At 46.2% G+C, this 23,102-nt stretch overlaps 1 protein-coding gene across 1 annotated transcript in view; it reads left to right on the top strand.

Moving 5' to 3' along the window:
- The window catches only part of LOC137571253 (cytochrome P450 2K6-like), a 108,161-nt gene extending 105,117 nt beyond the window's left edge, over positions 1–3,044 (top strand). The window contains exon 9 of the mRNA XM_068280129.1: positions 2,853–3,044. Within this exon, the coding sequence (XP_068136230.1) occupies positions 2,853–3,034 (182 nt within the window). The 3' untranslated portion in view covers positions 3,035–3,044. The remainder of the gene's footprint in view (positions 1–2,852) is intronic.
- The last annotated feature ends 20,058 nt before the right edge of the window (positions 3,045–23,102 follow it).

Consider the following 23,102-nt stretch of genomic DNA (forward strand, 5'->3'; position numbering starts at 1 on the left):
GGTGTCTCAGACTCTCCGCCACCTCCAACCTAAGCCACCTCCAAGCTAATGGCCTTAACATCTCCAGACGACACGCTCAGAGTCCTCTCTGTGTTGTGTCCTATCTTTGCCGCTGGCATCCCAGAGGGTTCCAGAGACAGAATGGGTGGGAGGAAGGGGGAGACCTGTCGCCAGCATGAATATGTACTATTAAATCCATAAGACATGCAGGCCCATATGCAATTACCTTTTTTTTTCCTGAGTCTCCTGAGTTTTCTCCTAGGAGATATTTTTTTTTCTCTTTAAAATAACTTTTTAGCACTTTGCAATTTAAAAAGTACCAAAAAAGTAGGTGAAAAGCACTTTGAACATTATTGTTTTCTTGCTTGCTGGTGGTCTAAAATGCATTTTATTGACAAAATGTAAAAATATCACCTCATACAAAACTCAGGAGAGAAAGTTGATTGTATATGGGCCAAAGACATTACCCTCTCTCACTTTGAAGAGGTACAGACTAACCAGCAAGCTCATGGTGACCCAGAACTCATTGGAGTGTGTAAGGGACTACAATGGTCCTAAAAGCCCCCTTACGAAAATGCTAAGAAAAACAAAAGATTGCTTTCTTAAAACAGAAATAATTTGCGATAATTCAGGTTTGAGTGAGCTTGAGATGTCTCCCAGTGCATCACTGCCGAATATATGCAAATTAACCATTGTTAATGGTTAACAGTCAACCATTAACAAGCTGACACATCATTGCATTCCAGCGGTTCTGGAGGTCACTTTGAAGAGTCCTGTTTATATTGCTCTACATTAAAGTGTATCTGAAGTGACATGTGACATGATGATAAACACATATGCATATAGTACTATCCCTAGCAATAAATTATAAGAAGTCCCTTTCTGTTTTCCAGTACAGTAAGGCTACTTTCCCACCAAGACATTGCGTTTTAGGGGACGTCATGGTCGCATAACGTGCCCCTAACGCAACGCATGGTGGTGTTGAAGTTGGACATCAGATTGAGCTGCGTTATGCAGCTCTCAAAGCTGCCGCTCCAGGTTAGTGATGGGAAGTCCGGATCTTTTTAAGGATTCGGAGCATTTTAATCGGATCATTGAAAAGATCCGGATCTTTGAACCGAATCATTTAAATCATTTTACTAGGGAAGCAGACTGGGTGAAATGACTAGCAGGACAGGACTTTCCCTGCACTGTACATTCTGTATGTTCCTGTTTCTTCCAGACAGACATCCACTGTGAACTGAATCTTTCATTGTGATGATCCGGATGATTCGACTTACAAAAAAGATCCGGATCAAATGAACGATTCGTTCATGATCCGGACAACACTACAGTCTCACCACCAGTCACCACAGTGCAGTGAATATTAATTAGCAATGTGGCTGGCCTCGGAGGAGGAGGAGGGGAGACCTCCTCCTCCAACACTACTGAGCATGTGCAAACAGTCTAACGTGGCTTAGCCCAGTATAACATACAGCATGCAGCACTTTGTTTAAACGTGCTGCGTTACTATGTAACGCAACGTGTGCACTGTGAACCAGCACATTGATTTTACAGTGCTGTGAGTTAGGCTGCGTTACTGGCTGCTATAGCGTGGGACTTTAACGTCCCACTGTGAAACCAGCCTTAGGCCCGGTTCACATTAGCGTTCCAGGTCCGGCTTCCTTGGACCCGGAACGCTCCGTACACAGCGGATGGTGAATGGATACATAGTTAATCAATGTATCCATTCAGACTCGTGCAACGTCCGGATCCGATCCGGAAACGCAGCTCCGGGACGTTCCAGGCTTTTTTTCCAACATGCTCTATTTTTCAGTCCGTCCCGGTGCGGCTGCGGACCCGGGCCGGATCCTGACCCGAACATGAAACGGATGTTTCTCATCACACTGGCAATACGATCGGATGCTTCCAGCACCGGTCCTATGCCACTTGGGGGGCCCGGACTACACGCCGGTATCCCCCATGCTTGCAGTGCCTTTCCGGCACTGCAATGTATCTAGTTCCGGCTACTTTATTGTAGCCGGAACTGATACATGCATCCGGCGCAACTTGTGTCCACCGCAGAGACCTGTACGGTCTCTTTGCGGCCCCCGGACCCAGCCCCCGGACACTTGCGGACTCGAACCGCAAGTGTGAATGGGGCCTTAGAGTACAAAAAAAAAAAAAAGCTTGTGGACAGCTTGTCAAATTTAGTCCAGTTTGCTGAATAGTACATAGAAGCCAAAACAGCTGAGGAAAAGTAAGATAAGGATTCTGTTTCACAACAAGAAAGTTCTGTATCCTTTTTTTAGCTAAACAATGCAAAGTGTGAATTCTAAACAGCAGCTGTGATAGTGTGATGCAATCTTAAAAAGTTATAAAACTGAAAATAAAAATATTTCTAAACTACTAATGTTCTATGTATTATGCATATAACACATCATCATCTCATAGGTTTATTTTCACTTTAGATTCACTTTAATGCATCCATTATTATTGTGGTCCCTCCATAAGTGTTCCTTTAGTTATAGTGCCTCCATCAATGCAATACCCTGCCATTAGTATTTACTCAAGCTGTTTCAGTGTCCACGGCTATGGGTGCCCCCCATTATAATGTCCTCCGCTATATTTTTATACTGCCTTCTGTTACAGTGCTCCCTATGATAGCGGCACTGAAATAACAGGAAAGGATCCCAAAGGCATAAGTTTTCCACCAAATGCATAATGACTGGCTGCTGCACATTTGCTATGGTAATTGCTTGCTACACTCTTGTATGGCTACTCTGTCTGTGCTATCCTATGGTATACTGTATTTGGATGTGTGCATGGTAGTGGGCTTCATATAATGGCACATTTTTTTTTTTTTTTTTTAGGTAAGAGAAATTGTGCCGGGGAGAACCTGGCTAAAATGGAGCTGTTCCTCTTCTTCACAACTTTACTGCAGAACTTCACCTTCCAGTCCCCTCCTGGGGCAGAACTTGACCTCACCCCGGCAGTTGGCTTCACAGCTCCTCCTATATGCCATGAGATTTGTGCTGAGCCTCGCACCTTCTAAGATCAAGAGGATCAGGGGGGAAGAAACTGCTACACTCTTTCACCTCGACATGAGGTGCTATAATCCAGTAACAGCAGAAAGTCGAATTAGAAGAAGTATCCGCAAACTCCAACAGGTGACATCCAAATGTTTTTATTGAGTGACGAGATAAAAATACTTTGTATCTTGTCTTGTTGTTGCTCAATAAAACCGTTTGGATGTCACCTGTTGGAGTGTGCAAATACTACTTCTTAGTCGACTTTCACACCTTATAGGATAACATCTACACTATGCAGCGGAGTAACTTAATCTACCCGAACCTGTGATAAAATAATAAAGACCTCCTCACAATCTTCACATCGTTTTACACCACAAAACGCGTGTGCAAAAAAGACAAGGTGGAATCTAAAACTGCTAAACAATATAGAAAAACAAATAACCTTTTTACAAATAGTACAAAATCCATGCGCTGCCTTACAGAATGTCCGCCATAAAAACCTTATGCAGGCTGTATGATTCAATCTTCGATTCCAAAGCACCTAAAAAAAAACATAAAAATAACAGTTCATCGCATAGGATGTAAAAAACTCAGGAGTCTTCCACCATCTAACTCACCATGAGGTGTATATATGATATCACTGACTTTCTGTGATCCACCACCACTAGGGACCGCTCCCACCTTATGATATGGCTGCCCAGACCCACAGACTGACACGTTTCGTCATACGACTCATCATGAGCCCCTGATGAGTCGTATGACGAAACGTGTAGGGCGTGGCTAAGCGGGCAGGAAATGTTGCAGTGCAGCAAGGAGGAGACGTCCTCGGACTATGTTTTATACGCTTGATACTTTCTTATGCTTGTGAGTAGCGCTACCATTTCTTATGATCTTAATAAAAGGTTTTATACTATAGAAGCTTACTTAGTTGGAGTGGACTTGTGTGTGGCTGGTGGTGAGGTGCCTTAAAACGCCAGGAGGGGGATCATCTTACAGAACAGGATTGTGCACATATGTGATTCATGCTGTCTGTGTGACCTGGGCAACGGTGAAGCAGGGTGAGTGCAGTCCCTAAAGGTGTTGGGTGCACAATTGCTGTGAAGGTGGCCCCCAGTAAATTACAAAAGCACAGTGTCTAACCTGGCAGAGGTATCCCCCACAAGGAGTATCAAGCAGTCCACGCTATGATCTTTTATCTCAATTTTTATTGTATGTGTATGAGCTTCCTATCCAGTCCAGAATCAGATTCAAGATACTGTGTCTGACCTACAAATCTGTCCACAAAACCTGTCCAACCTACATTTCCGATCTTACTCAGAGGTACACACCTAGCCGCTCACTTCGCTCTTCCAATGAACTTCGCCTAACCGCCCCCCGCATCACCCAGTCCCATGCACGCCTCCAGGACTTCTCAAGAGCTGCTCCAGCACTATGGAACTCCCTACCTCCACCAATTAGGGCAGCCCCCTCCTTCAACATCTTCAAGAAAGCCCTCAAAACTCACCTTTTCACTCTGGCCTACTACCCCTCACAAGTGCTCTAAACCCACAGCTGAACTCTGGTCCCCTACCTTTCGTGTCCTTATCTCTCCCTCTAGATTGTAAGCCTTTGGGCAGGGTCCTCCTCCTTTTGTGTCCTACCTGATCATGCACCTCCATTACTGTGAACCCATGGTAGGCATCTGAGTGAACCTAACTTGCCTAATCTCCATTCTCCCCTCCAGTGACTAAGCATTACCTGGTACTCATACTGTGCTGCATGATCTGGTTTGCATGTATTCCTGTATTGTCATTTTGCTGTATGTCACCCCTAAATATTGTCTGTAACCTAAACTAATGTCCAGCGCTGCTTAATATGTTGGCGCTTTATAAATACAATAAATAAATAAATATGAGGATCGTTGCAAGGCTTGAGGAGTCGGGAAGCCAAATGGTTTATGAAGTTTATGCTGGATGAGCTGTCTGTGGGTCAGGGCAGCCATATCATAAGGTGGGAGCGGTCTCTACTGGTGGTGGATCACGGAAAGTAGGTGATATTGTATATACACCTCACGGGGAATTAGATGGTGGAAGACTCCTGAGTTTTTTACATCCTATGCGATGAACTGTTATTTTTATGTTTTTTTTTTTAGGTGCATTGGAATCGAAGATTGAATCATACAGCCTGCATAAGGTCTTTATGGTGGACGTTCTGTAAGGCAGCGCATGGATTTTGTAATATTTGTAAATGTTGATGTTGATGTGACATTTATATCTATGCAGCAAACCTACAGTGTGTAAAGGTAATAGTTATAATAATATAAAAGTAATAAAAAAGGTAGTTGATAGAGTTGTGGAGCGCGCCAAAATATCCCGTTTTTCAGATAACCTTTTTAGACCTCATACTTTCTTACCAGAAGAATAAATTACTGTATTTTGTATGATAAAACATAAATACCTATACACATGAAGTAAAGTCTAATCATGAAATAAAGTATATGTGAAAATGTTTTATTTGTCAAATGACTTCTGATTCCCTCCAGCCAGTCCTGTTATTAGGATGGCGGTTGAAACAGTTAATTTGGGCTCTGGCACCACATGGTCCACAATGCCAAGTGGGGCTATAAGGGTAGCCTGGGTTACACGGGCGTAACAATAGACCCTGCAAGGGATGCAGTCGCAGGGGGGCACAGGAGCCACAGGGGGACCCGTCATGAGAGACTGAAAACTAAGGAGGGCAAGGAGAGAAAAAAACGTTTTGCTCTCTGCGCAATTGTTCTAGTGACTGCATCTGCTCAGCCACTGATAACGAATCATACAAAGTTTTGTAGACACAGATCTGTAGACAGTCCCTATTAAGTGTGCAGGGGGAGGGGGGCCCATTCAAAGTTTTTCAGGGGGGCCCAGTGATTTCTAGTTACACCCAATTTGAGAACTGGTGGTGCCTGATAGATGTTGAGTTTAAGCTGCCGATACCCGTTAATTAACGTATTTAGTGGTGGAGAAGGGGCTGTGTTGGCAGGAGGTTAATGTTAGGAATTGGTATTGAAAGATGTTACAGTGGGTGGCAGGGGCAATAAGGGTTAGGTATCAGCGCTGGCAGTTAGGCATTGATGAGTGTTCAATTAGGATTAAGCAAAGAGAACGGTTAGGGTTAGACATCAAGGGGGAGTGCTCACGTGAGAGTAAGGTTTGGTTAGGCTGTGACCAGTTTAAGGTAAAATGAGGTCCTTCAAGGAGGCCATGTATGGTTTAGTTATTTTCAATATCCATTTTATAGATCAATTGAATATCATTGTTTCACCATACACGATCAAGTATATTATATTAGACTCTGAGGAGTTAACTGGTCAAGGTGAATATAGTGATGTTGCCTAATACAGTTCTTACCAATAGGCAACAGCTGTGGCAGACAAGGCAGTACCTACAATATTTATTATACTGGAAGAGGTTCACCAGTCTAGACGTCTTGAGATGATTGTTGCTTTATACAGTTCACCAGAAAACATAAGTCCCAAAAGAAAGGCATCAGATCCTGATATACAAACATCAATATACACTCCTGGTAAGGTGTATCCTCCTACCCCACCCTTGTGTGGAAGTCCAATGTTCTATCTTTCTCTTTGCTACTTCCATTGTCCATCTCATCGGCAGGGGATGGCAAGAATTCAGCGGGGAGATCGCCGGGAGCACCAAAACGGCGAATGTACGCAGCGGCTGTGAGTTGAAATCTACGCCCTGGCAGCCAGATAGCCATCAAAACAGGGCGGAGATTTCAACTACAGCGGTCCTCAAAGGGGAACTGAAGAGAGAGGTATATGGAGGCTGCCATGTTTATTTCCTTTTAAGCAATACCAGTTGCCTGGCAGCCCTGCTGATCCTCTGCCTCTAATACTATTAGCCATAGCCCCTGAACAAGCATGCAGCAGATCAGGTGTTTCAGACTTTAAAGTCAGACCTGACAAGACTAGCTGCATGCTTGTTTCTGGTGTTATTCAGATACTACTGCAGAGAAATAGACCAGCAGGGCTGCCAGGCAACTGGTATTGATTAAAAGGAAATAAATATGGCAGCCTCCGTATACCTCTTACTTCAGTTCCCCTTTATATAACTCCAGTGTTTGGATAATCTAGAGGCTTCCTCCATCCTCCTCCTGTGTGCGTTCCAGCGCTATGTCCTCCTGAGAACTGTCAACAACCCTTTGTCGATACCTTGTGTCTGCGCAGTAGCATGGACCCAATTAGGCGTAACATTTTCCACCAAAGACCAAGCAAGTTTGTGCTACTGTGCAAGCTGCATTGCGCCTGCGCAGTAGCATGGATTCGATCAGGCTCAGCTTTTTCCACTAAGACCCAAGCAAGTTTATGCTACTAGGTGGATGCAGTGCAGCTTGCTCATTTATGTTTAGGACCACAGGTGCAAAGGTACAGGGGGACCTAGCATCCTGGAGGGGATTGATGAGGGTTGTGAGAAATAGGGATGGTCAGAAATGCACATTTCCGATTCTGCAGAAATTCAGATTTCCACCAATTCCAATTTCCGCTTTCCAACTTTCCATTTTTTCTGGTTTTCCATTCCTCCAATTTCCGTTTATCTGATTTCCCATTTTTCAGATTTCGATTTTCCAGTTTCCGTGGAGTATTTTATGTGTCATTTTTTGCGTCAGAGAATGCAAAAAAAAAATGACAAAATAATCTGGAGATTGAAAAAAATCGGAAAAATGAAATCTTGTGATTGGTCTAAAATTATCGCAGTAATCTGAGTTTTGCTGAAAAATTCTGCAATATCCTATTGGTCCAATGCTTCCAAGTTCTGTGATTGGGCTAAAATTACCGATTTGCGGTAAATCGGATTTTCATGGAATTCCGATCAGAAATTCAGGTTTCCGGTTGTAAATGCAGAAATTTTAATTCCGCAGAATCCAAATGAGCCTCTCTAGTGGGAGACATCTGCAGGAACCAGAGTCTTCCATCTCCTGAGGTAAGTATCTAACGTTTTTATTTTCCCGTAGTCACAGGTTTGCTTTTATGTCTGTGTTGCAGTCACATCTGCCCTTTGTCGTTTGCAGCCATCTTTGGAGTCAGCTGATAGTTTGGCCTGGGACATAGCATTACATTTCCTGCATCAGACCCAGATGGGGCAATACTCAGTGTAGGGGACACTGAGGGGAAGAAGGTTTTTTGAGAGAAAACCACTGTACCCAAGGAAAACCCAAACAAATATATGTAGAAGCAAGAAGTTTTGAATCAGGATGATACCATTTGTTGGCTAACTTAGAGATGGATAAACAGTGAGCTTTCGACTTATAAAAAGCCTTCGTCGGACTGGTTCCTGACCAAAACTAAATAACACAGCTTATATATACTGACATACAGAGGAGAAACATTCTTTAGCAAACATAAATGTAATTAGATGCCTCAACTGTTACTGAGGAGGCTTTCCCAGGCATCCTGGCTAAATTGATAAGATCAATAGAATCCTCCACATGACATGAAGCAGACTCTGGTGATGGGGAGACATCTTACATTCGAGTTCAAATGGTAACTGGCCTGACTACATGCACCATTAATTCTAAGCTTAAGAGAATTGTGGCATTTAAAGCCAGCACCTGAAAGCAGATAAAATGAATAGAACAGACATCTGGCCCAGTTTTGAACCTGTAACTTTAGCATGGTAAGTTGAGAGAGAGAGAGAGAGAGAGAGGGGCTATCCATTACACCACCATTACACCACCATTACACCACCATTACACCACCAGTACACCACCATTACACCACCATTACACCACCATTACACCACCAGTACACCACCATTACACCACCATTACACCACCATTACACACCATTACACCACCATTACACCACCATTACACCACCATTACACCACCATTACACCATCATTACACACAATTACACCACCATGCCGCTCATGCAAACATCTCGGGCTTGATTCACAAAAGCCCTGATAACTCCTGATGGTCGCGCTAGCGTTACAGCGTGCTTAACATTTTCATGCGCAAACGCGAATTTGCACATGAAATCGCGGCAGTTTTTGCGTGAAAATGCTAATTTTTGTGCGAAAACTGTCGTGCTTTTGCAAGCAATAAAGTTACGCGCGTTATAGCACAAGTGATAAGAGTTATCACGGCTTTGGGAATCAAGCCCCTTGTGTGGTTAGTATGAGACAACTTGGAAAAGTTTCCATTAGTGTTCTTTCGGACTACATCCTTTGCAGTGAAACGGACAATATAAACGCAACAGGATGTTATTTTTCAACAGCACTTTCACAATGGTGCATTACATTGCAGTATGATTATTTCTGGTAAAATAACGCACAGCATGTTGTGCATTACTGGCCGACGTGCACAGTTCAAGCATAAAGTCTATGGGCTTATGCTTCACTGTACGGGTCACATCACGGTGGTAGCCTGCTATCTGACTTTACATGAACATTGCATTTTTCAGGATGTGCAATGCAACATATATAGTGTGAAAGTACCCTTGCAGTGAAAAAAAATAAAAATAAATAAAACATACCTAAGGAGAGGGAAGGCTCTGGGTTCTATAGAGCCTTCCCGTTTCTCTCCTGCTCCTGTTGTTCCTGCGTTGGCTTCCCCCGGTAGCAGACTCTGACCGATGGGTCAGTGTGCGCTCTCTGCCGCTGTAGGGGGAGCTACGGAAGTCTTTGGGAGCCTGACTGCTCCTGAAGACAGACGGCTCCGTACTGTGCAAGTGCGCAAGAGAGCGTGCTGGCGGCGCATGCGCAGAATGGAGCAACTGTTTTCAGGACCACTCAGGCCCCCAAAGACTTACAAAGCTCCCCCCACAACGGCCAAGAGCGCACACTGACCCATTGGTCGGAGACCAGGGGCGTAGCAATAGGGGTTTCAGAGGTTGCAACCGCATCGGGGCCCTTGGGCCAGAGGGGCCCTAAAGGACCCTCCCTCAACTTTAGTATTAGCTCTTTATTGGTCCTGTACTGGTAATAATCACTTTTACAGATACTTTGAATAGTGCTAACCAGTAACAAGCTGTTCCCCATCCCTTTTTGCACCTCTGACACTGTAGTTGCCATTGGCAGGTTTTAGTTCGCTGTATCAATTGTTATGTATAGAGTGTTTGAGGGGCCCCATTGTAAATCTTGAATTGGGGCCCATAGCTTCTTAGCTACGCCACTGTCGGAGACTGCTAACGGGGGTCACACTTAGCAGAATTGCATGCGTTTTCCGCTATGTGCTATGCGGAAAACGCATGCAATTCTGCTAGGTTTGACCCTGGTCTGGCCTAATACTTTCAGCCATAGACCTTGAACAAGCATGCAACAGATCCTCAGGTGTTTCTGACATTATTGTCAGATCTGACAAGATTAGCTGCATGCTTGTTTCTGGTGTGATTCAGGCACTACTGCAGCCAAATGACTGCCAGGCAACTGGTACTGTTTAAGGCCCCGTTCACATCTAAAATCACAAAACGCTGGTGATTACCGGTAGCGTTTTGCGGGAGTGATATTTCCATGATTAACATGGAACAATCACTGGACATTAACGGTTCTATACATGCTAATTGCGATCGCTCAAGTATCGCTGCCAAAACGCTGCTTGTAACACGTTTGCGATTATCGCTAATTGCAAAACGCCCACAATCGCGGCAGTGAGAACACTGCCATAGCAAACCATGTGGCAAGCGGGTTTTAAAAGCCGCTAGCGGTTTGCGGTGAGCGGGAATCACGCAATTCCAGTTCAGATAATAACCATTTCAGCCCGCGGGGATTTTTCACCTTATGCATCAGAGCAATTTTCACCTCCCATTCATTCACTAATAACTTTATCACTAATTATCACAATTTATTGATCTATATCTTGTTTTTTCCACCACTAATTAGGCTTTCTTTGGGTGGTACATTTTTCTAAGAATTATTTTTTTTATAAATGCATTTTAACAGGATTAATAAGAAAAAAATTGAAAAAATGCATTATTTGTCAGTTTCTCGTCCATTATAGCTTTAAAATAATCTATGCTACCATAATTAAAACCTATGTATTTTATTTGCCCGTTTGTCTCGGTTATGACACACCATTTAAATGTTGTCCCTATCACAATGTATGGCGCCAATATTTTATTTGGAAATAAAGGTGCATTTTTCCATTTTGCGTCCATCACTATTTACAAGCTTATAATTTAAAAAATGTTCAAAGTATACCCCCTTCAAATCCATATTTAAAAAGTTCAGACCCTTAGGTAACTATTTATATCTTTTTTTTTTATTGTAATTTTTTTTTTCCATTAAAAATTTTATTTGGGTAATATTTTGGTGTGGGAAATAAACAGTTAATTTGTAATGTTATTATATGTGTAAATTGTAATGTAAAAAATATGTAGATGTAGTTTTACTATTTGGCCACAAGATGGCAACCTTGAATTTTTTTTCCCTCCTTGTGCTTCTCGCTAAGTGGAAGCACAAGTGGGATGCAGAAATGTTTACGTGCAGAAAGACTGAAGCCTCTTGTAAGAGCGCTTCAGTTTTTCTGCTGGGGACACGGATCGGTGATCAGGAACCATTCCCGTTCACTGATCCCAGGGCTATCGGGGGACACCACGGGGGCTCGCCTGCGATCATGAGCAGGAGCACGCAGGAGTGCGCCGAAGCGCGGCACCGCAGCAGAGCAGCCGCATGGATGTGAGCTTCACGTCCGGGCAGCAAAGATGGTTTATGGGGCCTAGAGGAGTACTGTAACCTTAAAAAAAAAAAAAAGTTTAACTTACCTGGGGCTTCTACCGGCCCCCTGCAGATGTCCTGTGCCTGCACTGGTATTCTACGATCGTCCCCCGCCGCAGCTTGCTTCTGGTTTGTGGGACTTTAATGTCGCAAACAACTTTGCCTGCGCGGCCCTGGCCGTACACTTCCTCGCTCCCGCTGATGTTGCCGGGAGCTCCCTGCACAGGCGCAGTATGCGTTATTTTTATAGTGGTTGTGTTTCTGCCCAACTCGTTACAATTGAATATGACTATGGAAGTGCAGCGAAAATCACCTAGCAAGCACACAGAAAAAAAGTTGCTTCTTTCCTGTGCGCTTTGCAGTGAAGAAAGTTCCTTAGTTCCATTGTTCACCAGGAGTTTTCTCCTAGATGATATTTTCACACCTTATCAATTGAATGCCTTTTAACCACTTGAGGACCACAATGTTAAACCCCCCTAAAGACCAGGCCATTTCTCACTTAAGAGGCCACTGCAGCTTTAAGGCCTCGCTGCAGGGCTGTCCAACTCAGCACACAAGTGATCCCCCCCCCCTCCTTTTCTCCCCACCAACAGAGCTTTTTGTTGGTGAGGTCTGATCACCCCCCCAGATGTTTATTTATTTTTTTATAAATATTTGTTTTATTATTTTTTAAATAAATATGCCGATTTTGTTTTTTTTTATTCTTATACTGAAGCCCCAGGTAAGTGGATTTAAAAAAAAAAAAAAAAAACCTTGGATGTGTCCTTTAAAGCCCTTAATTCTAGTTGGGTAATACACAGTGGAGGTGTCAGGTGCCTGACAGCTGTTTCACAGATTAAAACCTGCTTCTTCAGAGGCAAAAGTGTACATGGTACATATTTTGCCTCTGAAGAAGCAGGTATAAATAAAGGGCTTTTAAAGTAAACCAGAGATGGTTCACTAGGCTTAATTTATACTTATCCAGTGCTTCCTCCAGCCCCATGAGCATTGCTGAGTTCCTCACCATCCTCCTCACACCCTCCGTTAAGCCACTATGACTCCCAGTACTCCGGGCAGTCGCAGCCTTCTGCGCATGTGCAGCGCGACCATGCGCACATCCCTCATCGTGCTCCTGTCCCCTGGAGCGTTCTGTACCTGCCCAGTACTATTGCGTAGGAGCAGAACGCTCCAGAGGATGGGAGTGCGGCGAGGCGCATGCACGGCCGAGCCGCGCATTGCGCAGAAGACCTTGACTGTAGCGCCAGAATGGAGAGGCCAAGGAGGACAGCAAGGCACTGCTCACGAGGCTGGAGGAAGCCCTATGTAAGTATAAATTACGCCTAGTGTACCATCTCTGGAACACATTAAGGAGCAGTGCCTTGCTGTTTTTTTCTACTCAGGGCCGGTTCTAGATACAATGGAGCCCTTGTGCAAAAGTAACTTGGGGGGCCCCCGACACCCCCCTTACAACCTAATCACCCCCAGTGACCCTGAGCCAGCTGCCAGGCCGGATCCAATCCCCCTATCACACAATATCATTAGGTGTCCATCATATGTCCCCTAAAAAGTATTTTTGGGGTTCCCCTTATTCACCTGCTCCTTTTCCTATACAGGGTAAACACACAGGATCCTCACTCTCATGGTTCACCATAGCTGGAGGGGAGGAGGGACACCTTGGGGGGCCCCGAAAGGCTCTGGGGCCCTGGAGCACTTGCCCCCTTTGCCTCTATGGAAGTGCCGGCCCTGTCTCTACTCATATGAACTGTTGCTGGTTGAAGAGCACACTTTCCCCACCCCATTCCAGTTAGTCTTTCCTGCTGCATGTTTGTGCCAGGCATATCACTCTCTGTTTGATCTTGGTAGGGTGATATTCAAAACTAAGTTTGACTTTAGGTAAAATCATCTATGAATCAGAAGAGTCCAATGTTGCTATTTTAGTAAAAATACTGATTGGGATGAAGTAACCAATTCTTGGTTATCGTTTCTCTTTAACCACTTGAGGACCACAGTGTTAAACCCCACTAAAGACCAGGCCATTTTTACCTAAATAGGCAACTGCAGCTTTAAGGCTTCGCTGCAGGGCTGCACAACTCAGCACACAAGTGATTCCTCCCCCCCCCCCCCCACACACACACACACACCTTTCTCCCCACCAACAGAGCTCTCTGCTGGTCGGGTCTGATCGCCCCTCCAGTGCTTATTTATTTTATAAATATTTGTTTTATTATTTTTGCAATAAATGTGGTTTTTTTTTCCCTCTAGCTACCTCCCTCCCTCCCTCCCTCCCTTCCCCCGCCAGCGAATCACTGTGTTCGGCTGTCATAAGCTTCAACAATCTTAAAGTGGTTAAAGGAAAGATCCACTTTTGTTAAAAAATTAGCAGTGAACATATGAACCTTTAAGGTATAAGTCACAGCTAGCTGTGGATTTACCCGAATTCACTGTAAAGCTATGTACCTACCAAACGATGTTTACACTAACGATTTTTCGCAAACAAATGATTTTTCGGGGTATCGCGCAACATCGTTTAATTTAAGTTTGTTAAATGATGTTGAATGACGGACAATTGTGCGTGATAATCAGTCACTTTGAACAACTGCCATGACTGATCCAATTGTGCACAGTTGGAACAATCGCCATTGCCACCCCCCTAATTACCACGATCGTCAACAACATGTTGGCACCCATCGTTTGTACTTACGTTTGCAATTGCGGAAGATGGATCACGCAACGATCTTCCACGGTCTTCTGTAGCGTATGAAGCTTAATAGTAGCACTTAACAAAAATAAATCTGGATTCTGTACTCTGCTTGGAGTATGGGCAACCTAGATTTATCTATGTTCTTGCATTAGTAATTAGCTGTATGGAGTAGGAACTATTGTACCCATTGTCCGAGCTTGCACCAAAGCTACATACAAAATGTCAGATTGCTGTTGTCCGCTGGGATTTGTACAGGTGACAGTTCTGTACAAATGTGTCACTGGCCTAGAGGCTAGCGGGACTCACAACCGAGGGGATTGCTCGGAATCCGAAGGACAAGATGGACCGGAGGTGTTCTTCATCTCAGGTTTCCTTTAATGAGACTCTGAAGCGAGTCTAAATCCCTTTTTTGAACTTGTATTTATGTTAAGCAGTATAATCCCTGCTAAACCGCCTCTATCCCACGGCAAAACGAGGGGTTTATACCCCCCAAATCCCCCCTGCAAAATCAGCAACTTTCTTGGTCGTGGATTTTGCTGCTCATGGAGGCAGAGCTATGAGCTGCAACTCTGCCTCCATGTGCGTTAATCGTCGCGCGTATCTCCGCTTCTCCCTCGCCCCTCTGTGAAAGACTGAAACCTCTAGTAAGAGCGCTTCGGTTTGTCTGCTGGGGACACGGATCGGTGATCGGGAACCACGTTCACTGATCCCAGGGCTACCGGGGGACAGTGCGGGAGCGCGCTGAAGCGCGGCACCGCAGCAGAGCAGCCGCCTGGACGTGAGCATCACTTCCGGGCGGCAGAAATGGTTAAGTTGCGCAGCAGAAGAGAAATACCTTTGCAGTTACATCTTTTATTACTGGATGAGGTCATGTGTGTATGTTGAAAGGTATGCAAGGCCATTATCTGTAGAGAATATATAAAGGCAGAGCGTGCAAAGGAGACAGAAGAGGGAGGACAGGATCAGCTTACAGCACATTCTACACACTGAGCAACACAGGAGTAAGTTTCACTTCAACTGTAATCTCATGTTTTCTGCCACTGAAGTAAGTAGTTAGAAACCATGACGGATTTATACTTTTTGTGCCCCTAGGCCAAGTATGTTGGGGCTCCCCTTTAATGTGCCGCTGTGAACCCCCATTCCATGCGCAGCCCCCTCTTCCATGTCTATTATCCATGTACTGTAGTCAGGGGCATAACTAGAAATCACTGGGCCCTCCTGCAAAACTTTGGATGGGTCACCCCTTGCTTTCTGCACAGGTAAACTGAGGGCTAGTGCATACTTGAAGGTGTTTTCCCCATGCAGATAAAAACTGACAGCAGTGAAGCACTGAGAGCATTTTCTCTATCAATTACATTAGCTTCTGTGATAAAACGTGCATGTTTTCACACACACAGACATGCATGGTGTGCATAAAACGCACACAGAAAACTGACAGACAAGTGTGCTCCCACTCTCCCAGGCGGTGGGAGCTGCACAGGCAGCAGGAGCATGGAAATGCAGCAGCAACAGGTGTAACGTGTGCCAGGAGCATGACTGACGTGTCACGTGGCACTTGGCACGTGTCACGTGGCACTTGCCAGGTGTCACGTGGCACTTGCCAGGTGTCACTTGGCACGTTTCACGTGGCACTTGACAAGTGCCGCACTTGGCACGTGTCACGTGGCACTTGTCAAGCGGCACTTGGCACGTGTCACGTGGCAAGTGCCATGTGACACCTGGCAAGTGCCACGTGACACGTGCCACGTGCCAAGTGCCACGTGACACGTCAGCAGGCCAGTTTCTAGGGCCGTGCGGCCCGTGCGGGCGCCCTGGGTGCTGAAGGACTGTGGGCGCAGTAACGGAGGGGGGAGCCGCAGCCACGGGGAGGGCAGCCCGACCTCTCCCTCCCTCTCCTCTCCGGGCGGCCTCCATGCTCCCCCCTCCGAGTCTGACTGCACAGGAAGCGCTGTGTACAGAGCGCATTAGCGCAACTCACCTCCCTCCCTGGTTCCAATCGCCGCCGGTCTCCTCTTCTCTTCATAGCCGCTCATACACACGCTGCTTCCTGTTTACCCGGAAGCAGCGTGTCAGCGGCTATGAGGAGAAGACCGAAGAGGAGACCGGCGGCGATTGGAACCAGGGAGGGAGGTGAGTTGCGCTAATGTGCTCTGTACACAGCGCTTCCTGTGCAGTCAGACTCAGAGGGGGGAGCACGGAGGGTGCCCGGAGAGGAGAGGGAGGGAGAGGTTGGGCTGCCCTCCCCGCGGCTGCAGCTCCCCCCTCCATTATGGGGGAACAGCTTCCTATCTAACCTTACTGGGGGGCACCTAAGTAATCTAACCTATACTGGGGGGGCACCTACCTAATCTAACCTATACTGGGGGCAGCTACCTAATCTATCCTATACTGGGGGGCATCTAGAGTTGAGCTGAAATTTTCGTAATTTCGCATTACTATAATTACGCATGCGAAATTTGCGATTACGATGCGAAATTAGCGTAGCGAAATTGCCATTAAAATCGTAATTGAAAATACCGTAAGCGTAATTTTCAACGCGAAATTTCGCGTTTCGTTCATGCCGTAATTTCGCATTAAACGCTACCGTAATTTCGCGTTAAACCGTAACGCTCCGTATAATATAAAAAAGCCGCCGACTTTAAGGGTTAATAGCAAAGCCCCCTTAAATGCTAAGAGCCTCAAATTTGGAGAATATATTAAGGAGATCAGGAGGAATAAGAGGAAAATTTTTTTTTTCAAAAAGACCTTATAGTTTTTGAGAAAATCGATGTTAAAGTTTCAAAGGAAAAATGTAAACATTTAAAAACCCGCCGACTTTAACGGTTAATAGCAAAGCCTGCTTAAAGTTTAGGAACACCAAATTCCCAGGGTATATTAAGGGGATCAGTGGGAATAAGAGGAAAAAATTTTTTTTCAAAAAGACCTTATAGTTTTTGAGAAAATCGATTTTTAAGTTTCAAGGGCGAAAATGTCTTTTAAATGCGAAAAATGTCAGTTTTTTTTGCACAGGTAACAATAGTGTATTATTTTCATAGATTCCCCCAAGTGGGAAGAGTTTTACTTACTTCGTTCTGAGTGTGGGAAATATAAAAAAAAAACGACGTGGGGTCCCCCCTCCCAGACCTCTTTAACCCCTTGTCCCCCATGCAGGCTGGGATAGCCAGAATGCGGAGCACCGGCCGCGTGGGGCTCCGCACCCTGACTATACCAGCCCGCATGGTCCATGGATTGGGGGGTCTCGGAAGGGGAGGGGCAGCCAAGCTTTCCCCTCCCCCTCCGAGCCCTTGTCCAATCCAAGGACAAGGGGCTCTTCTCCACCTCCGATGGGCGGTGGAGGTGGAGGCCGCGATTTCCTGGGTGGGGGGTTCATGGTGGAATCTGGGAGTCCCCTTTAAAAAGGGGTCCCCCAGATGCCCACCCCCCTCCCAGGAGAAATGAGTATAGAGGTACTTGTAGTACCCCTTACCCATTTCCTTTAAGAGTTAAAAGTAAATAAACACACAAACACATAGAAAAAGTATTTTAATTGAACAAAAAACATAACCACGAAAAAAGTCCTTTAATATTCTTAATTAACCATTAATACTTACCTGTCCCTTTAAATAAATGATCCCACGCAATATCCTCGGAAATGTTCTATCAGTTACAATGTAACAAAGTTATTACAATATAACAACTTTGTTACATTGTAACTACGCCGCACCCGACGTCACTCACCGCCGCCGCCGCCACCGCGTCTGCGCTGCAGGACCCGAGCTCCAGAGCTCTCAAAAGCATCTTTGTATTTGGGCTCCAAGGAGCCCCATTGGTCCTTAGCAGACCAATGGGGTTCCTTCTGATTTGAAGGAACCCCATTGGTCTGCTAAGGACCAATGGGGCTCCTTGGAGCCCAAATACAAAGATGCTTCTCAGAGCTCTGAGCTATATAGCTCAGAGCTCTGTCGGGTCCGTGCAGGACGCTAAGTCCCTGCCGGCTCCGCTGCCCTCCCCGCCTCTCCCACATGTCACCCACATGTGGGTGACATGTGGGTGACAGATGTGGGCGGGGTGGACAGCGGGAGCTGCGGGGACTTAGCGTCCTGCACGGACGGTATGCGGCGGCTGAGCGGCGAGTGGCGTCGGGTGCGGCGTAGTTACAATGTAACAAAGTTGTTACATAATAACTTTGTTACATTGTAACTGATAGAACATTTCCGAGGATATTGCGTGGGATCATTTATTTAAAGGGACAGGTAAGTATTAATGGTTAATTAAGAATATTAAAGGACTTTTTTCGTGGTTATGTTTTTTGTTCAATTAAAATACTTTTTCTATGTGTTTGTGTGTTTATTTACTTTTAACTCTTAAAGGAAATGGGTAAGGGGTACTACAAGTACCTCTATACTCATTTCTCCTGGGAGGGGGGTGGGCATCTGGGGGACCCCTTTTTAAAGGGGACTCCCAGATTCCACCATGAACCCCCCACCCAGGAAATCGCGGCCTCCACCTCCACCGCCCATCGGAGGTGGAGAAGAGCCCCTTGTCCTTGGATTGGACAAGGGCTCGGAGGGGGAGGGGAAAGCTTGGCTGCCCCTCCCCTTCCGAGACCCCCCAATCCATGGACCATGCGGGCTGGTATAGTCAGGGTGCGGAGCCCCACGCGGCCGGTGCTCCGCATTCTGGCTATCCCAGCCTGCATGGGGGACAAGGGGTTAAAGAGGTCTGGGAGGGGGGACCCCACGTCGTTTTTTTTTTATATTTCCCACACTCAGAACGAAGTAAGTAAAACTCTTCCCACTTGGGGGAATCTATGAAAATAATACACTATTGTTACCTGTGCAAAAAAAACTGACATTTTCCGCATTTAAAAGACATTTTCGCCCTTGAAACTTAAAAATCGATTTTCTCAAAAACTATAAGGTCTTTTTGAAAAAAAATTTTTTCCTCTTATTCCTCCTGATCTCCTTAATATATTCTCCAAATTTGAGGCTCTTAGCATTTAAGGGGGCTTTGCTATTAACCCTTAAAGTCGGCGGCTTTTTTATATTATACGGAGCGTTACGGTTTAACGCGAAATTACGGTAGCGTTTAATGCGAAATTACGGCATGATACGACTGTAATGCGAAAATTACGCGAAAATTACGCTTACGCGAAATTTCGCGAAATCCTTCTTCATTACGATTATGTACTTACGGCCATAATCGTAATTACACTAATTACGCGAAATTTCGCAAAATCGTAATTAGGTCATTACGCTCATCTCTAGGGGCATCTACCTAATCTAACCTATACTGGGGGGCACCTACCTAATCTAACCTATACTGGGGGGCAGCTACCTATCTAACCTATACTGGGGGGCGCCTACCTAATCTAACCTATACTGGGGGGCACCTACCTAATCTAACCTACACTGGGGGGCACCTACCTAATCTAACCTATACTGGGGGGGCAGCTACCTAATCTAACCTATACTGGGGGGCAGCTACCTAATCTAACCTATACTGGGGGACACCTACCTAATCTAACCTATACTGGGGGGCAGCTACCGATCTAACCTATACTGGGGGGCGCCTACCTAATCTAACCTATACTGGGGGCAGCTACCTAATCTAACCTATACTGGGGGGGGGGGCACCTACCTAATCTAACCTATACTGGGGGGCGCCTACCTAATCTAACCTATACTGGGGGCAGCTACCTAATCTAACCTATACTGGGGGGGGGGGCACCTACCTAATCTAACCTATACTGGGGGGCAGCTACCTAATCTAACCTATACTGGGGGGCACCTACCTAATCTAACCTATACTGGGGGGCAGCTACCTATCTAACCTATACTGGGGGGGGGGCACCTACCTAATCTAACCTATACTGGGGGGGCACCTACCTAATCTAACCACACTGGGAGGGCACCTACCTAATCTAACCTATACTGGGGGGCACCTACCTAATCTAACCACACTGGGAGGGCACCTACCTAATCTAACCTATACTGGGGGGGCACCTACCTAATCTAACCACACTGGGGGGCACCTACCTAATCTAACCTATACTGGGGGGGGGGGGGGGTACCTACCTAATCTAACCTATAGTGGGGGGAAGCTACCTATCTAACCTATACCGGGGGGCACCTACCTAATCTAACCTATACTGGGGGCACCTACCTAATCTAACCTATACTGGGGGGCACCTACCTTATCTAACCACACTGGGGGGCACCTACCTAATCTAACCACACTGGGGGGGACCTACCTAATCTAACCTATACTGGAGGGCCCCTACCTATCTAACCTGTATTGGGGGCACCTACCTACCTAGCTTATACTGGTGGCAACTATACTGGCTACCTATATTGGAGGCACCTACCTAACTAACCTATACTGGGGGCACCTACCTATCTAACCTAGGATGGGGGCAACTATTCTGACTCCCTATATTAGGGGCACCTACCTATCTAACCTATACTGGAGGCACCTACCTGGCTAACCTATACTGGGGCACCTATGCCTGGCTACCTATATTATGCCTAGCTACCTATACTGGGGGGACCTATAGCTGGCTACCTATACTGAGTGCAACTAGACCTGGCTAACCTACACTGCGGACATGTATACCTGGCTTCGCGGGGGGGGGGGGCGCAATTTTAACCCTCGCCCTGGGTGTATTTTAGCCTAGAAATTGCCCTGCAAGTCAGTCATGCTCCTGGAACCTGTTACACCTGCTGCTGCTGCATTTCCATGCTCCTGCTGCCTGTGCAGCTCCCACCACCTGGGTGCCACAGACCACTGATAGCACCTATATTTAACCTAAAACACAATTGCTGCTTAATTATTTTGAGGTGTCTTGGCTGAAAACTGTCATGTCCCAGTTGTGCGGTTGGACACAATGTGGGCTGCACGACCGCTGTCTGGAACCTAGGCCTGATGTTAATTGAGAGACATTTTTTTTTTTGGGGGGGGGGATTTTAAGTCCCGACATCATCAATTAATGTTCCCCTTTAAACATTTACCCTAAAAAACATTTTTATAGCAATTTAAAGGCCACTTCCGGTTTTTCTTTCCAGATATCCAAATCTGCCCTAATACCTTGGATACTGAGGTCGGATATCCGATCTGGATCCGGATTGGAAAATTTTGAAATCGGATATCCGACCCGGATCGGATATCTGGGTATCCGGATCCGAATCGGATCCGAATTTTGAAAAGGGGTATCCGAGCAGCACTGGCCTATGGCGGTCTATGCCAACTGCAATGCAAAATATCGGCTATTGGGCGCCCGACAGGAAATTTGGGCGCCTGAGAAATAGAGGTTGCAGGGATCGTGTTAACAAAAGTTTTCGTTTACAGAATAAGGTTTATTACAAATATAGTTTACAAATTCGTTTTGACTTTGTGTTTTTCTTATTTTTTTATTTTTTAACTTCGCTTTCAGGACTGTAACAAGAAAATTTCGTTTACACTTATTTTATCATTTTAAAATTCATTTTTTTACGTATAATGCTTAAATATCGTTTTCAACCTTATTCTATTAGAAACACATTGCTTTTGGTATTAACTTTGTTTTTTAGACTTATAATGCATCGAGGCACCACCAGGTGGGTAGTTAGGGTTAGGCACCACCAGGGGAGATTAAGGGTTAGGCACCACCAGGGAGCTCTTAGGGTTAGGCACCACCAGGGGGGTGATTAGGGTTAGGCACCACCAGGGGGGTGGTTAGGGTTAGGCACTACCAGGGGAGATTTAGGGTTAGGCACCACTAGTGTTGGGCGAACACCTGGATGTTCAGGTTCGGGAAAGTTCGCCGAACATGGCCGCAATGTTCGGCATGTTCGGGCCGAACCCCGAACTCCCCGAACATCCCGCTTTTGGGGGCCCTATGGGGTCGCAGGCATAAGGGGGGAGCATGCCCCGATCGTGGGGGGGGTCGGAAATTCCCCCCACCCCCTCCGCTAGCGCTCCCCCCTCTGTCCGCTTCCCCATACAAAAGTTTCAGGAAGTACCGGTCCGGTGGTAGTGGGTGGCTGGCAGTGGGCGGCACTGTGAAGTGAGTGACTGAGGAGGAGGAGTCCGGAGAGTGACGCGTTGAGGGAGGCCGGGCAGCGGGCGGTTCAGCAGTAGTACGGTACTACTGCTGAACCGCCCGCTGCCCGGCCTCCCTCAACGCGTCACTCTCCGGACTCCTCCTCCTCAGTCACTCACTTCACAGTGCCGCCCACTGCCAGCCACCCACTACCACCGGACCGGTACTTCCTGAAACTTTTGTATGGGGAAGCGGGCAGAGGGGGGAGCGCTAGCGGAGGGGGTGGGGGGAATTTCCGCCCCCCCCCCGCGATCGGGGCATGCTCCCCCCTTATGCCTGCGACCCCATAGGGGGGCAGTATTCGGCCGAACAGGGCCCTGTTCGGCCCTGTTCGGCGGCCATTTAGTAGTTCGGGGCGAACCCGAACTTAAAAGGCCGAACACCATCAGGTGTTCGGCCGAACGCGAACATCACCCGAACAGGGTGATGTTCTGCAGAACCCGAACAGTGGCGAACACTGTTCGCCCAAAACTAGGCACCACCAGGGAGGTCTTAGGGTTAGGCACCACTAGGGGGGTCTAGGGGTTAGAGATAGGTACAGGGAGGGTTCTGTGTGAGAGTAGGGTTAGGTATTGTTACAGTACAATATTTGTAATATATACAATTAATTAAATTATGTATATTTACACAAAGGGGAGGGTCTAGGGGTTAGGGGTAGG

The sequence above is a fragment of the Hyperolius riggenbachi genome, chromosome 4, assembly GCF_040937935.1.
Source record: "Hyperolius riggenbachi isolate aHypRig1 chromosome 4, aHypRig1.pri, whole genome shotgun sequence".
Classification (NCBI taxonomy): Eukaryota; Metazoa; Chordata; class Amphibia; order Anura; family Hyperoliidae; genus Hyperolius; species Hyperolius riggenbachi.